The sequence below is a fragment of the Astyanax mexicanus genome, chromosome 18 (assembly GCF_023375975.1).
Source record: "Astyanax mexicanus isolate ESR-SI-001 chromosome 18, AstMex3_surface, whole genome shotgun sequence".
NCBI lineage: Eukaryota > Metazoa > Chordata > Actinopteri > Characiformes > Acestrorhamphidae > Astyanax > Astyanax mexicanus.
Genome location: NC_064425.1, coordinates 40,945,846 through 40,960,841, shown reverse-complemented (window position 1 = coordinate 40,960,841; position 14,996 = coordinate 40,945,846). Strand labels below are relative to the sequence as shown.

Here is a 14,996-nt window from a genome sequence, read left to right as displayed (position 1 = left end):
AAAAAAATTATACTGATCACTAATCATAGTTTAATTATATTACATATAATATATATTGTGTAAAAGTATTAGAGGTCAACTGGTCCAGAATTTTTAATGCCTGATGCCAGTATTTAGAGAGTCGGGCTGATATAAACAACGGCTGATATATAGTGCCAATATTATCTGATATTATTATTATTATTATAATTATGTTCTGGTATATTATTTAATTATATTTTGAATTATGTTATTGGTATCATCTCTTAAAAAATAATAGTATTAATCCCAACAATATTCTGTGATTATTCACTATTAAAATCTTGACTTATGTGAGGAGGGATGGGGCTAAAGGCGGTTTAAAAGGTAAAAAAAAAATATATTATATATTTAATATATATATATATTTAATATATATATTATATATATATATATATTTAATTATATTAAATACAATATATATTGTGTAAAAGTATTAGTGGTCAACTGGTCCAGAATTTTTAATGCCTGATGCCAGATTTTAGAGAGTAGGGCTGATATAAACAACGGCTGATATATAGTGCCAATATTATCTGATATTATTATTATTATTGTTGTTGTTATTATTATTATATTATTAGTAATAAAAAATAGGGCAAGCTTAGAAGTATAGTGGCTTAGAAGTCTTTTCTCATCCTCATTATTGTTTTGCCTGCTGTTTTAATTTTCCCAGAATGCCCTCTGACGCCAGACACCCCCAGCAGTGAGGGTCGACTGGCAGCGCTGAAGAAACAGATCGACATCGAGCTGAAAGTCAAACAGGGAGCGGAGAACATGATCCAGATGTACTCCAACGGCTCCTCAAAGGTAAACTCACTCAGCCTCACTTTATACAGTGCATACAGTGTTATATAGCAGAGTATATACCATTACTATCAGTTTATAACTTGGTTTAAAAGAAACTTAAATTGATGGTTGTCATTAGTTTTACAGGTAGATGCTCTCACTGACTACTGACTTTTTACCACTGAATGTTTATTTGGGTTTATTAATGTTTGTTTGGGTTTAGTATTCTAATGTTATATAGAGTTAATTACAGGTAGACGCTCTCACTGACCACAGATTTTATGTTTATTTGGGTTTAGTATTCTAATGTTATATAGAGTTAATTACAGGTAGACACTCTCACTGAACACTGATTTTATTAATGTTTATTTGGGTTTAGTATCCTAATGTAATATAGAGTTAATTACAGGTAGACACTCTCACTGATCACTGACTTTATTAATGTTTATTTGGGTTTAGTATTCTAATGTTATATAGAGTTAATTACAGGTACACACTCTTACTGTCCACTGACTTTATTAATGTTTATTTGGGTTTAGTATTCTAATGTTATATAGAGTTAATTACAGGTAGAGACTCTTACTGAACACTGACTTTATTAACGTTTATTTGGGTTTAGTATTCTAATGTTATATAGAGTTAATTACAGGTAGATACTTTTACTGAACACTGACTTTATTAATGTTTATTTGGGTTTAGTATTCTAATGTTATATAGAGTTAATTACAGGTAGACGCTCTCACTGACCACAGATTTTATGTTTATTTGGGTTTAGTATTCTAATGTTATATAGAGTTAATTACAGGTAGACACTCTCACTGAACACTGACTTTATTAATGTTTATTTGGGTTTAGTATTCTAATGTTATATAGAGTTAATTACAGGTAGATACTTTTACTGAACACTGACTTTATTAATGTTTATTTGGGTTTAGTATTCTAATGTTATATAGAGTTAATTACAGGTAGACACTCTCACTGAACACTGATTTTATTAATGTTTATTTGGGTTTAGTATCCTAATGTTATATAGAGTTAATTACAGGTAGACACTCTCACTGAACACTGATTTTATTAATGTTTATTTGGGTTTAGTATCCTAATGTTATATAGATTTAATTACAGGTAGACACTTACTCTCACTGATCACTGACTTTATTAATGTTTATTTGGGTTTAGTATTCTAATGTTACATAGAGTTAATTACAGGTAGAGACTCTTACTGAACACTGACTTTATTAACGTTTATTTGGGTTTAGTATCCTAATGTTATATAGAGTTAATTACAGGTAGACACTTACTCTCACTGATCACTGACTTTATTAATGTTTATTTGGGTTTAGTATTCTAATGTTGTATAGAGTTAATTACAGGTAGAGACTCTTACTGAACACTGACTTTATTAACGTTTATTTGGGTTTAGTATCCTAATGTTATATAGAGTTAATTACAGGTAGACACTCTCACTGATCACTGACTTTATTAGTGTTTATTTGGGTTTAGTATTCTAATGTTATATAGAGTTAATTACAGGTAGACTTTATGTCAGCCAGGAAATTATGTGTAAATGGAGGCCTTCAGCCAACCCCCGCTCATGCAGCTTTGCCATCAGCTGCCCAGGTGGGTAGATGGCGCTCTCTCCCCATCACGCTTAAAGGTGGCGCCGGGCGGCACGAGGTGTCGGTGAGCGGATGAAACGGAACCCAGCCGCTGCGCTTTCCTCCGAGCGCGCTAGCTGCTCAGGCAAGGATTCATCAGCAGCAGCTCGAAAAAAGGGGTGACTGACTTCACACTTGTTGGAGGAGGCATCCTCCAAGAGTCGCAGGTGCCACCGGTGATGGGGACGCACAAAGGGGTGGGACAATTGGATAACTAAATTGAAAAAAAAAAATCGACAGTGTGAATTCTACCAATCAGGTATTGAGGAGCAGTAAAGCCACTTCGCTGAAGTACAGATTTATAAGGGTGAGTTTTAGTGAAGTTTCTCCAGCACTAAGGCTGGGTGCAGCAGCATTAGTATTAGCTGCTAACCGCAGTGTTAGCTCTTTTTCTGTTTAGAGGCAAGTATATTGAACAAGCCAAGCTAGTTTTTTTAAGAAATAGTTTAGTTTACATCGGCGCTTATTTCAACATCCCCATCAGAAGGGAAACATGGCAACACCATTGCTTACTTCGATGTAGGCATCCTTACTAGTGTCTCTCATTTCACTGTATAATCCAGTGCGTGTTATATTTAAAAATAAACCAGAAAATAGACGTTCAGTAATAATGCGCCTTATAGACCAAAAAATACGGCTCAATCTTTCTTGTGATGTAGTGTTTACATATCGTATCAGGGTTGTCCTTTACACTGCTGTACAGGAAAACTGCTGAATCTTGTAGGTGATCTATAATATAATAATATAATATTTCTATAATAAAACTGTGTGCTCTGTTTGTCTGTTCAGGACCGTAAGCTGTTGGCGACGGCGCAGCAGATGCTGCAGGACAGCAGGATGAAGATCGAGTTCATCAGGATGCAGATTCTGAAAGCCAGTCAGAGCCACGAGCTGAGCTTCGACAACAACGACGTCATCGGTAACACCATAACACACTCTCACATCTGCATCACCATTGATATTAAACTGTTATACTGATTAACAAATAAATGTTTAGGTTTTACAGTTATGTAAATGTTTCGGTGTAACTACAGTAGAGACTAAAGGTATTTAGAGGAATGATGGGGGAGTTAAGGATCAGTCTTATAGGGATTTTAAATTTTCCTTTTTCTTTTCTTTCATATATAGTGTTTGTTTATTGATTCTTATCTAGGGATTTTAGATGTTTTTCGGACAGGATCTGCAAGTTGTCAGTGTTGTGCCAGTTTAGATTTAAAATTAAATACTTCAAAGTTCAGTTCATAATAATTTAAAATGACTAAGTTTACAGTTCATGTAAACCTGTGGTTATTTTTCCCTTATTAAAAAGGCTGCTTATTTTTTTTCAATTACACCCTTTTCTACCCTTCTATTACTGTCCCAAAATAATTACTGCTCCCAAAATAAATATATCCTATACCACACACTAATTTCTCAACCCAAAACCATATATCAGCAGACACTTTTTAAAGCTTTTAAACACATTTGCATTTTCAATACTGAAATATATAGGTATGTTTTCTTTTCTATTCTGGATCCTATTATCCTGGACACATAATTGGCTTTTTTATCATTTTATTTTTAGGCTAGTTGTCCCACCCATTTAGCTGCTACTCAGTATATTCCCTTATCACTAGTGATGCCCCAACATAAGGAGGGTGAAGCCTAGCACATGCCTCCTCCGACACATGTGACGTTAGACTCCGCCTCTTCTTGAACTGCAGCTGAGGCACCATTGCGATTCGGTTCAGATACATCAGCTCACAGCCGCCTTGTGCTGATTCACATCACCCTAGGAGTGATGAGGGGGAAGAGGTGGTCTACCCACTGAGAGAGAGCAAGTCCAACTGTGTTCTCTTAGGGCTCCGGCAGCTGATGGCAAGCTGCATGACCAGGATTCGAACCAGCATCTCCCGATAGGCTAATATTTTTAATTTGTGTTTAAGCTGTTTAGTTCCGTTCACCAACCTTAATTTTGGATTCACTCCCTCTAGTGGCTTGGCTGTGCATTCAGTCGTGCGAGAATCAGCGATGCTCAGGTTCACGTTTAGTGTTTGTAAATCGTTCAGTATTTGCGTGTCTTTCAGTTCAGCGTTTACAAAAAACATAACCTATACACCAGTGGTCTGTTTGGATGTACAAACAACATCACATTGGTCCACAGTATAGATATTCTGAATTACTGAAAATAACTCAATTCATAATTTAATAGACTGTATTATATGTGTGTGTGTGTTTGTGTGTCGCAGCTAAACCCATCATTAGCCCTCTGGACCTGCGGGTGGAGGAGTTGTGCCATCACGCTCGGATTGAACATGCCGTGGCTGAGGGTGCCAAGAACGTCATGAAGATACTGGGCTCAGGAAAACTGACTGAGAAAAAAACTCACTCTGAGGCACGAGCATCATCTAACCTAAACACACATTCTCACATACACACAATTACATACATGCAGTGGAAGCTTGCTGAACCCGGGTATTAAACCCACAACCTTTTTTATGAACCCGGTGCTCTAAGAAATGAGGCTTGACCAAGATGCAAAAAGCTCAGATCAGGTAACTTCTAAGCAACTGAAGGCCTCTCTCACAGTGGCTAATGATAATGAGTCCAAGGGTGTGCATGGCAGCTTTACAAGGAGACAGCCACTTCTCTTCGAAAGGAAAATTGCTGCTCATCTGCAGTTTGTTAAAGATTATCTGAAAAAGTCAGAAAGCTTTTGGAAGAATGTTTTGTGGAGGATGAGACCAAAATAGATTTTTTTGGTTTTAATGAAAAGCATTGCAACACTGCATTTCAACATTAAAACCTTATTTCATCTGTGAAACATGGTGGTGGTAGTATAATGGTTCAGGCCTGTTTTGCTGCACTTGGTTAAAAACTGCTTTGCTTCATTGATGAAACCATAGATTCTGAATTATATCAAATATATATTCTAAAGGAAAATGTCAGGATATCTGTCCATGAACTGAATCTTATAAGAAGTTAGGTCATGCAACAAGACAATGACCCTAAGCACAGAAGTCTTTCTACTAAAGAAAGACCTGACCTTAATCCAATGGAAATGTTGTGAAAAGACCTGAATCGATCTGTTAATGTGAGGAAACCCAACAAACATCCCAGAGTTGAAGCTGTTCTGTACAGAGGAATGAGTTAAAATTTATCTTAGTCGGTGTGCAGGACAGTTCAACAGTTACTGGAGACATTTAGCTGCAGTTATTGCAGCAAAGAGGGGAAATCACACCAGATACTGAAAGCAAAGATTTGCTTTTAAGGATTATTATCCTTAATAAATAAATGACCAAATATAATATTATAAGTCTTTTAGGACTTATGAGATTTATGAAGATCAGATGATGTTTTATGTCATATTTATGCAGAAATATAAAAAATTGTTCACAAGGGTTCACAAACTTTTTTAGGCACCACTGTAAGTTTAATTGCTATCAATCCAATTTACACTCCAGTTCTTTAATGCCGATTTTTTTCTCTAGTAAATGATGCATGGGAATTTTCATTTTTCTTTGAAAATAATATATCTGGAATAAAATCTGTGTTCTGAACAATATTTGATATTGTCTGTGTCTGTGACAGCACCATGATTGTGTTCTTGAAAAAAAAGTACTTTTTGCAGCCTAATAGTGAATTGTTCGATTGTGTGTGTTTTGTGTGTGATTCAGGCCCAGGCCCGGTTTAATGAGTCCAGTCAGAAGTTGGACCTGCTGAAGTATTCTCTTGAACAACGGCTCAGTGAGCTCCCGAAACACCATCCGAAGAGCAGCATCATCATGGAGGAGTTATCACTAATGTCTTCTCCTGCTCTCAGTCCCCGAAACAGCCTTATATCCACCCAGAACCCGTACAGTACCATAGCCAAACCTGCAGCACTCACAGGTACACACTTATAGGGATTTTACAATGAAACTTAAACACCTGTCATTTTAGTGTGGGAGGTTTCATGGATAAATTGGAGCAGCCTGGTGGCCAATCTTCATTAATTGCACATTGCACCAGTAAGAGCAGAGTGTGAAGTTTCAATTAGCAGGGTAAGAGCACAGTTTTGATCAAAATATTGCAATGCACACAACATTATGAGTGACGTACCAGAGTTCAAAAGAGGACAAATTGGTGCACGTCTTGCTGGCGCATCTGTGACCAAGACAGCAAGTCTTCGTGATGCATCAAGAGCCACGGTATCCAGGGTAATGTCAGCACCAATACCACCAAGAAGAACCAACCACATCCAACAGGATTAACTGTGGACACTGTAAAAGGAAGCTGTCTGAAAGGGATGTTCGGGTGCTAACCCAGATTGTATTCAAAAAACCTACCTGTTCCCCTATACCCACCCACTCTATCCATAATCACCCATACTGATGGATAATCTGTAGATAGCACACTGTAAACGTGTGTTATGTTGTTAAAGTGTGTGTTTTTCTCCTTCAGGGACGTTAGACGTGCGGCTGATGGGCTGTCAGGACCTGCTGGAGGACGTCCCGGGTCGTTCAAAAGCCACGACGCTGACCCTGCCGGGGTGGAGCCCCAGCGACACTCGCTCGTCCTTTATGAGCCGGGGGAGCCGCAGCCGAACGGCCAGCATCCGGAACCTCTCCAAAACAGACGACCTGTCCAGTTCAGTGCCTTCTAACACTCTCTTATACAGCTGGACTAGCAGGAGATCTTACATAGCTTTTTTTTTTTTTTAATATCCTGATTTGATCGGAAAGAGCAATACTACATTAAAGATGCAGTTTTTAATTTATTTGAGGGAATGTTTAATTTAAAAATGAAATGTTAAAGCTTGCATAATCATTATACTTTAATTACATATGGGAACTAAACTTAAACAACAAAAATCCAATTTTTAGTTCATTGCTTTTTTGTGATGTCACAAAAACAAACACACTGACATATGTATGCCTATTCCGACTACAGCAATGTAGCTCCACCCACTCACACTGAAGTCATATGGTTTAACTGTTTCGTCCTGGACTGCTTTTAAATAAAGCACACTACAGGGCAGCCAATCTCAGTAAAGATCATTTACACATCAAAAGCACAATGTTTTTTTTTCTAAATGGACCTCAGGGAAATATATAAATTGTAATTGTCTCCCATTGATTTTGTCTTTACTTTAATATGTTAACTTGCTCACTGTTTTCTGCATTATCTACAAAAATACAAATATCATATTCGACTGAGATTCAGAGAGTAATATTACAAAACAACGATTGAGGCAGTAGGCTGGGAAACAGTCCCAATGATAGCCATTTAGGACCAAAGTACAAATGCTAACCCCACCCCAAAATAAACAATAATTCAGTATGTCAAATTCTATTTTGTGCAAACCAAATGGACATTTTTTGTCAATTTGGCATCCCATTACTCCAAAATTCTACAATAATATCATTTGATTCTTATGTTAAAATAAGAATTTGGTTTAAGCTAAACCAAACAGATATTTTTCCTAGGTTTTACTTCCTATTATTCCAAAATGTTACAGCAAGATCAGTTGAATAATATACCTGGATTACATGAGCATGAGATATTTAGGAATTTAGTGGTATACTATGATAAACCCTTGATTTTAATGTTTTATAGGACTCCAAACTTGTTTATATACAACCAAAGCTCCCATTGCATTGCTGGGAATGATCTACTTTCAGTAACACATTTACATTTTTAAGGATCATTAAGGTGTATAGTTATCATTACTCATATATTTCTATAATTCAGAGAAACATGTTTGATATGATGTGGCAGAAGAGAAAGCCTGAACTGTAAATATATATAAATAAATGAAATAGTGCTATAATTAATAGTTATTAAATTGTTTGCTGTTCAAAAATGCAAGAATGTTTTGTTAACCTTTTCTTTTATGTTATGCACTAGTTCTATTCTCAGTGTTAATATATATGTTTGTGTATGTGTTTTGTGCAGATGAGATCAGTGCTGTGTTAAAGCTGGATAACACGGTTGTTGGACAGACCAGCTGGAAGCCCGTCAGTAATCAGTCGTGGGATCAGAAGTTTACGTTAGAGCTCGACCGGGTAAAACTCTGCACTCATCACACATTAAAGCAGTAAAGAGTTTACAGCATTAAGGTTCAGTTTTAGAACACCACTAAAGTAAAATATTCTACAAGCTTTTATTTATGTGTATGATTTACAATTACAGTGATTATTGTATGGTTGGTTGTATTCCTGTATATAATCTCATTATTTTTATTCTCATTTTGTAACCCCTTCATATTCTCAGCGTTATTACAAATAAGGGTTCCTTCTAATAATGGGTTTGGCATAGTACTGAAAAAGGGCTATTTGTCTTAAAATAAAAATGGAACATTATAGGGTAGCCAGTCACAGCAGAGTTAAAATACATATTAAAGGAACAGTAATATCATATAGGGAATAGGGAACTGTAAAAATATGTAAAAGAACAAGAATAGAAAGGTTTAACGTGGTTTAGAATGAGTTTTATTTCCCCCAGGCCATTTAAATGGTCATCCCCCCATTGTGAGCATGCGTGCAATACCAAATCTAATTCAGAAATCATTACACCCAAGCTGAGATGTTTGCAATATATTACAAAATAAAATACATTTTTTTTTATTCCAGCACTCCACTTTGGTTTTATTTCCCCTCAAACATACAAGTATATACTAGTATTTTAATTGACGCCACTAATATATAATAATAACATTTTACATTATTTCTTACATTTATTCTTTAATTTACATTTAAAAATCCACTATAAAAACTTGCATCTTAAGAAGAATAAGTGTGATTTACAGAATGTTGTTGTGATTAATTAGATACAATTTTTTAATCAATTGACACCACTAATAAAAACATATTTAAATACATGCACAAGAGAAAGGAATCAAAATAAGTTGGCTAACAATTATGAAAAAAAAAAATCACTTTAGGTAAATAATTTAAACCAAACAATGACTAGTTTATTTTATGTCATATTGTGCTGTATTGGTGTATCTACTGAGGTGGTTATTATAAACATATTAATTTAAAACATGAACATATTTATAATGCAATAAACTTTGCATTATAATTATGTTCTTGTTTTAAATTGTAATTGCTTATAAAGAACTTATCTAAAGTATCTTCTATTTTAATGTAATATTTTTTAATTTTAATGAATTAAAATTGAAAGAGAAAAGTTTCTTACTGTGTATGATTGTGAGTTTATCTTGGTATGTATGTGTGTGTGTTCTGCAGTCTCGAGAGCTGGAGATCTCTGTGTACTGGCGGGACTGGCGTTCTCTCTGTGCGCTGAAGTTCCTGAGGCTGGAGGATTTTCTGGATAATCAGCGTCACGGGATGTGTCTTTACCTGGAGCCGCAGGGCACGCTGTTCGCCGAGGTACACACTACTGCCTATAACACACCACTGCACCTCCACCACTACACTCACAGAGACAGACAGTGCGTACACCATACGGACACCTCCTCATTCATTCTGTTCTATAAAATTTAAAAGTAGGGGTGCTCGATATGGCCCTAAACAATATGTCAATATTTCAGAGTATTTTTGCAATAACGATAGTCTTGCAAAAATATATATAGTTTCAAGAATACGCTACTGCAACATAATTAGTAATACATATTATGTATGATATTATTGCATACAGTATGATGTTGCACACCCATATTTTTTTCACCAGATTGTAACAAGAAGTTATGATACTAATAATGCGCTTCAAATATCCAGGACTGAAGTAAAATAAATTATACTGGACTGATATAATCTGTCTCTAGTTCTTTTTTTTCCTGATTTTTTTCCCATTTTCTCACAATTCAACTAAGCCAATTGTCTCACCCATTCAGTTGCTACGTAGCTGTATATCCCCCATCACTACTGATTCTGCAACACAAGGAGGGTGAAGACAAGTATATGAAGTCAGGCTCCGCCTCTTTTTGAACTGCTGCTGATGCAGCATTGTCCAGTAGCATCACAGTGCTTTCGGAGGGAAACCCCAATAATGTATCGGTTCTTATACATCAGCTCACAGACGCAGCCTTGCGCTGATCCACATCACCCTAGGAGTGATGAGGGGAAAGAGCGCCATCTACTGTACCCACCCAGAGAGAGCAAGACCAATTGTGCTCTCTCAGGGCTCTGGCAGCTGATGGCAAGCAGGTGTCCCAATGCTTTTGTTATGTATAGTGGATGTTTGTATGACTAAGGGTTCTGTATTTTCCAGGTTACGTTTTTTAATCCTGTCATTGAGAGAAGAACCAAACTCCAAAGACAAAAGAAGATCTTTTCAAAGCAGCAGGGTAAGATAGTGTTTGTGATGATTTAACTGCAATAATGATGATGACGATGATGATGATGATGATGATGATGATGATGATGGTAATAATGTTGTGTGAATGTGTGTACAGGCAGGACGTTTCTCAGAGCTCCTCAGATGAACATTAACATTGCTACCTGGGGTCGGCTGGTGCGCAGGGCGATTCCCTCTGTCAGTAACTCCAACCTCACCCCACAGCAGGGGGCGGAGCTAACAACAGAATCAGGGCGGAGTCCACACCCGAACACACACACTCTCAGCAGGTATGCACACACTGACAGGGTAACATTTAGAGCAGCATTATGTGAGAATTGGTATTTTTTTACTCCTGTGCCCCTACAGGTGGGAGTATAATTCACTTTTACTTTACTGCAGTAAATACAAATCACACAAACTGTGCTTTACGTGCCCCCTGCTGGTCAGCTCTACAGATGCATTAGTTGATGAGCTGAGAGATCCAGAAGCAGTATCTGATGTGAGAGATTCATATGGACAGAGGTGTTAGATTAATATTACAGAATTTAACACTATGTGTTGCACAGGAATCATGCAGCTCCATAGTGAAGTAGCAGTTTTTCCCAACCTGTCAAGCAGTTCCAGTGTCTGCTGCTGGGATTATCACAGATTATGCATTCTAGTTTACTGCAAAAAAAAAAAAAAGAAAAAATCTGGTACTTAGCCACACCCACTTCTTTGATGTATGTTATTTTTTCTTTAAGCTCTATTTTGTCATCTTTTTATTGTCCTTTATTGCTGCAGCAGCGCCCTCCTCCGCCTGCCTTTGGACACTTCTTTAAAAATGACATTAAAAAAACGTAATGGTTTCAAAAATAGCATGCTACTTTATGTACTTAATAAGTTATGCCTCTGATTAACCAGTACGATTTTTAATTGCACTGGATCTGATAGATAAGCTGATCACTCACTTATTTTTTTCTAGGCATGGATTGATTTACAGAACAGCAGCTAGCTAACAGGATTTTTCACTGTTCAAAGCAAGAGACATTTTAATGCACAGCATAATTAAACTTACTGGGTTGTGTGGGTTGTTTTGATTAATGATATTATTAATTAGTGATTACATTTCTCTGTCTTGTATCTCTGTAGTGACCCAACGGTAACTAAGCTGAACTTTGATAAAGACAGAACGCCCGGGTCTAAACATTACTCCCTGGTCAGTATCAGAGAAAAGCTGCCGGAGGAGAAGATCCCCAGTACAGAACAGGTCCAGGTAAAGATACCCATGCTGATCTCTATTATTTTCTCTTATTTTATTTATTATTACCTATTTTGACATTTTTATGTGTATTTTATTAAGTGTATAGAGCTCTATTTATGGATATATTATTATTGCAATTGACCTTGCATATAAATATATATATATATATGCATATAATATATATATATATATATATATATATATATATATATATATATATATATATATATATATATACTCTATAGACCTCTATTTATGCATATTATCTCCACTGACCTTCATGTATATACTAGTCCATCTCAAAAAATAGAATATAATTGAATATATTTAATATATATAATTGAATTTAATATATATAATTGAATATAATTTCAGTAATTCAGTTCAAAATGTGAAACTCATATATAGATGTATTACACACAGAGAGATCTATTTTAAGCATTTATTTATTTTATTGTTGATGATATGTGTTGACTGTGATTTATGTATATCGTTTCCTTTGTTTATATTACCTCTATACCTCTATTAAATGTATTTGTATGTGTAGGGGTAGGGGTGCCAGTTGCCACACAGGTGGTTATCATACACTTCATATACCCAGTCAGCTCCAGTCTGGACCTTTAGAGGAACATAAACAGAGGAAGCAGATCTGCAGCAGATCCATCCCTCACACTCTCAGTGTGTTCAATAGAGATAACAGATATCCACGTCCATCTAGAGTAAACTGCTGATCTAATCCTGCAGCGAGATCAAAGACACGGCACTTCCTCCGTAAATGGAAATCTCTGTGTGCAGGACGCTCTGAGCTCCTTCGACTTCCTGAATGACAGAATCAGCCTGAGTGTGAAACCTGAGCTGAAAGACGTCACGCAGCACCAGATCCAGCCGCCGGGATTAGAGCTCATCGCCGTGCCCAAGAACACAGATATAAGGTGAGTTATGAAATTCTGCACATTCACCATGACCCTGTGGGTCTTAGAGCAGCGAGCATGATCAGTTCTAGAGGATAAAAGAGGGCATTTTTAGGTACATAAAAGTTATACAAATTCACAGTGAGGAATAATTAAATACAGTTTACAGTGCAGGCTATAAAAAGTTTGGATTTAATGTGATACAAAGGTGGGTGGTTGATTTAAGTACATGCACGGTACACAAAACTATAGGAAAGCAATGCAATACAGGGAAATGCACAGTGCATTTGGGGATTGGATTATGCTCATTAAAAACTGCAGGATAAAGAGTAAAACTTGTGATTGTAGCACCCCATGCTGGTGTCTGTTATCGTTTCGGTTTATTTGTATCTGATTCAGTCTCTGATTTACACACTTGATTAATGTCTTACTCTGTAGGGAAGAGAATGATGATGGTGAAGATGAGGAGGAGCAGTTTCACTTCAGCCTCAGAGATTTTAAATGTGTTGCAGTTTTGGGTCGAGGTCATTTTGGGAAGGTAAGGCTGATTTTACAGTGGGGTGAACACTGTGTGTGTGTGTGTGTGAGAGAGAGAGGTGGTGGATTCAGGCTGTTTAAAGGGCAGGGCGAAAAAAAAATGTCAGCTACTGCAATACATGGTACATGTACATTCTAGAGTAGGGGTGGGACAATATATTAAGATACTACTATATAGAAATGTTTAAATCCTATTATATCATTATGTGGAATCAAATATGGATATATTTTTTGAAACGTAGGTGAAGAACCGCCCCCCCAATTTGACTACTAAAGTTACCAGTTCATTACTCCACGTGGTGGTGGTATAATCAAATAAACAGGGTAAATCTGAGGTGAAGAATATTGGTTGTTAAATTCTGTGAAACTGACACCAATACATTCTTAAATCCTGGTATTTGATTATTTACTGGCAAATGAATCAACTACCATGCATGAAGGGGCACCCTAGCAGCCACTTGATCACCTATAGGGCACTTTGTCTCCTTTTGCTACTCTAGTGTCGCTTTAGTGACCCTTTTTTAACCACAGTGTGAATGTGTGTGTGTGTGTATGTGTGTGTGTGTGTTGTCAGGTGTTACTGGCTGAATACAGCAGTACAGGGGAAATGTTTGCCATTAAGGCTCTGAAGAAGGGAGATATTGTGTCTCGGGATGAAGTAGACAGGTAAGATTTTCTGCACTTTTCTGCAATAATTACATTATAATGAATTAATAGTTTTATAGTTTCTTAGTATTTTTAATAGTGGGTATTAAAAATACTTTATCCTGATTTTGTTGGAGATACTGTTTCTACCGTTCCACTGGAATGCATTTTACTGGATCATGAAGCATTGCTGTGAGAAGCAAGAGCTGAGACTGAGACAACTCATCCCATCTAAACATATTTGATATAACACAGTTCCCCTGGCATTATGCATGGTGCCAGTATGTTCATGTCTGCCCCAGAGTCCTATTGTATTGTCAGTACTTTTCTACATATAGACGTCTAGACATATAATGTATTATTAGTGTTAATTATAATGTGTTGTATTTTTAATGCTCATTACATCGAATGACTATACTTTCCATTACAGAGACGAGACTAAACGCATAGCGTCACACAAAATCTGTTCTTCAAAATCTTTCAGGAGACCTCAGAAGATGTGTTGTAGACATGCAGGAAGCTGAAAAAGGCTACAAAAGCATCAACTTTAAAAATAATCTGTAAAGCGTGGTGGTGGTAGCATCATAGATTGGATGTTCAGCAATAGTTTGGTATACCTTTTGTATTCCTCATTCTGATGTGTGTGTTTCTGTTTGGTGTGTGTTTGGTGAATGTTCCTCAGTCTGATGTGTGAGAAGAGGATTTTTGAGACGGTGAACAGCGTCCGGCACCCGTTCCTGGTGAACCTATTCGCCTGCTTCCAAACCAAAGAGCATGTGTGTTTTGTGATGGAGTACGCAGCAGGGGGCGACCTGATGATGCACATACACACCGACGTGTTCTCAGAACCTCGAGCCACGTATGTATTTTTTATATCTTAATACAGTATTGTATTAGTTTGGCAATTTACAGTTTTTAATGTATGATGTGGGT

At 36.7% G+C, this 14,996-nt stretch overlaps 1 protein-coding gene across 1 annotated transcript in view; it reads left to right on the top strand.

Moving 5' to 3' along the window:
- The window catches only part of pkn2a (protein kinase N2a), a 36,940-nt gene that overhangs the window by 11,250 nt on the left and 10,694 nt on the right, over positions 1-14,996 (top strand). The window contains exons 3-16 of the mRNA XM_022670309.2: positions 692-825; positions 3,252-3,381; positions 4,691-4,836; positions 6,119-6,332; positions 6,885-7,070; positions 8,379-8,488; positions 9,674-9,817; positions 10,659-10,734; positions 10,843-11,014; positions 11,859-11,982; positions 12,766-12,902; positions 13,320-13,419; positions 13,993-14,084; positions 14,746-14,922. Coding sequence (XP_022526030.1) covers positions 692-825; positions 3,252-3,381; positions 4,691-4,836; positions 6,119-6,332; positions 6,885-7,070; positions 8,379-8,488; positions 9,674-9,817; positions 10,659-10,734; positions 10,843-11,014; positions 11,859-11,982; positions 12,766-12,902; positions 13,320-13,419; positions 13,993-14,084; positions 14,746-14,922 — 1,942 coding nt within the window. The remainder of the gene's footprint in view (positions 1-691; positions 826-3,251; positions 3,382-4,690; positions 4,837-6,118; positions 6,333-6,884; positions 7,071-8,378; positions 8,489-9,673; positions 9,818-10,658; positions 10,735-10,842; positions 11,015-11,858; positions 11,983-12,765; positions 12,903-13,319; positions 13,420-13,992; positions 14,085-14,745; positions 14,923-14,996) is intronic.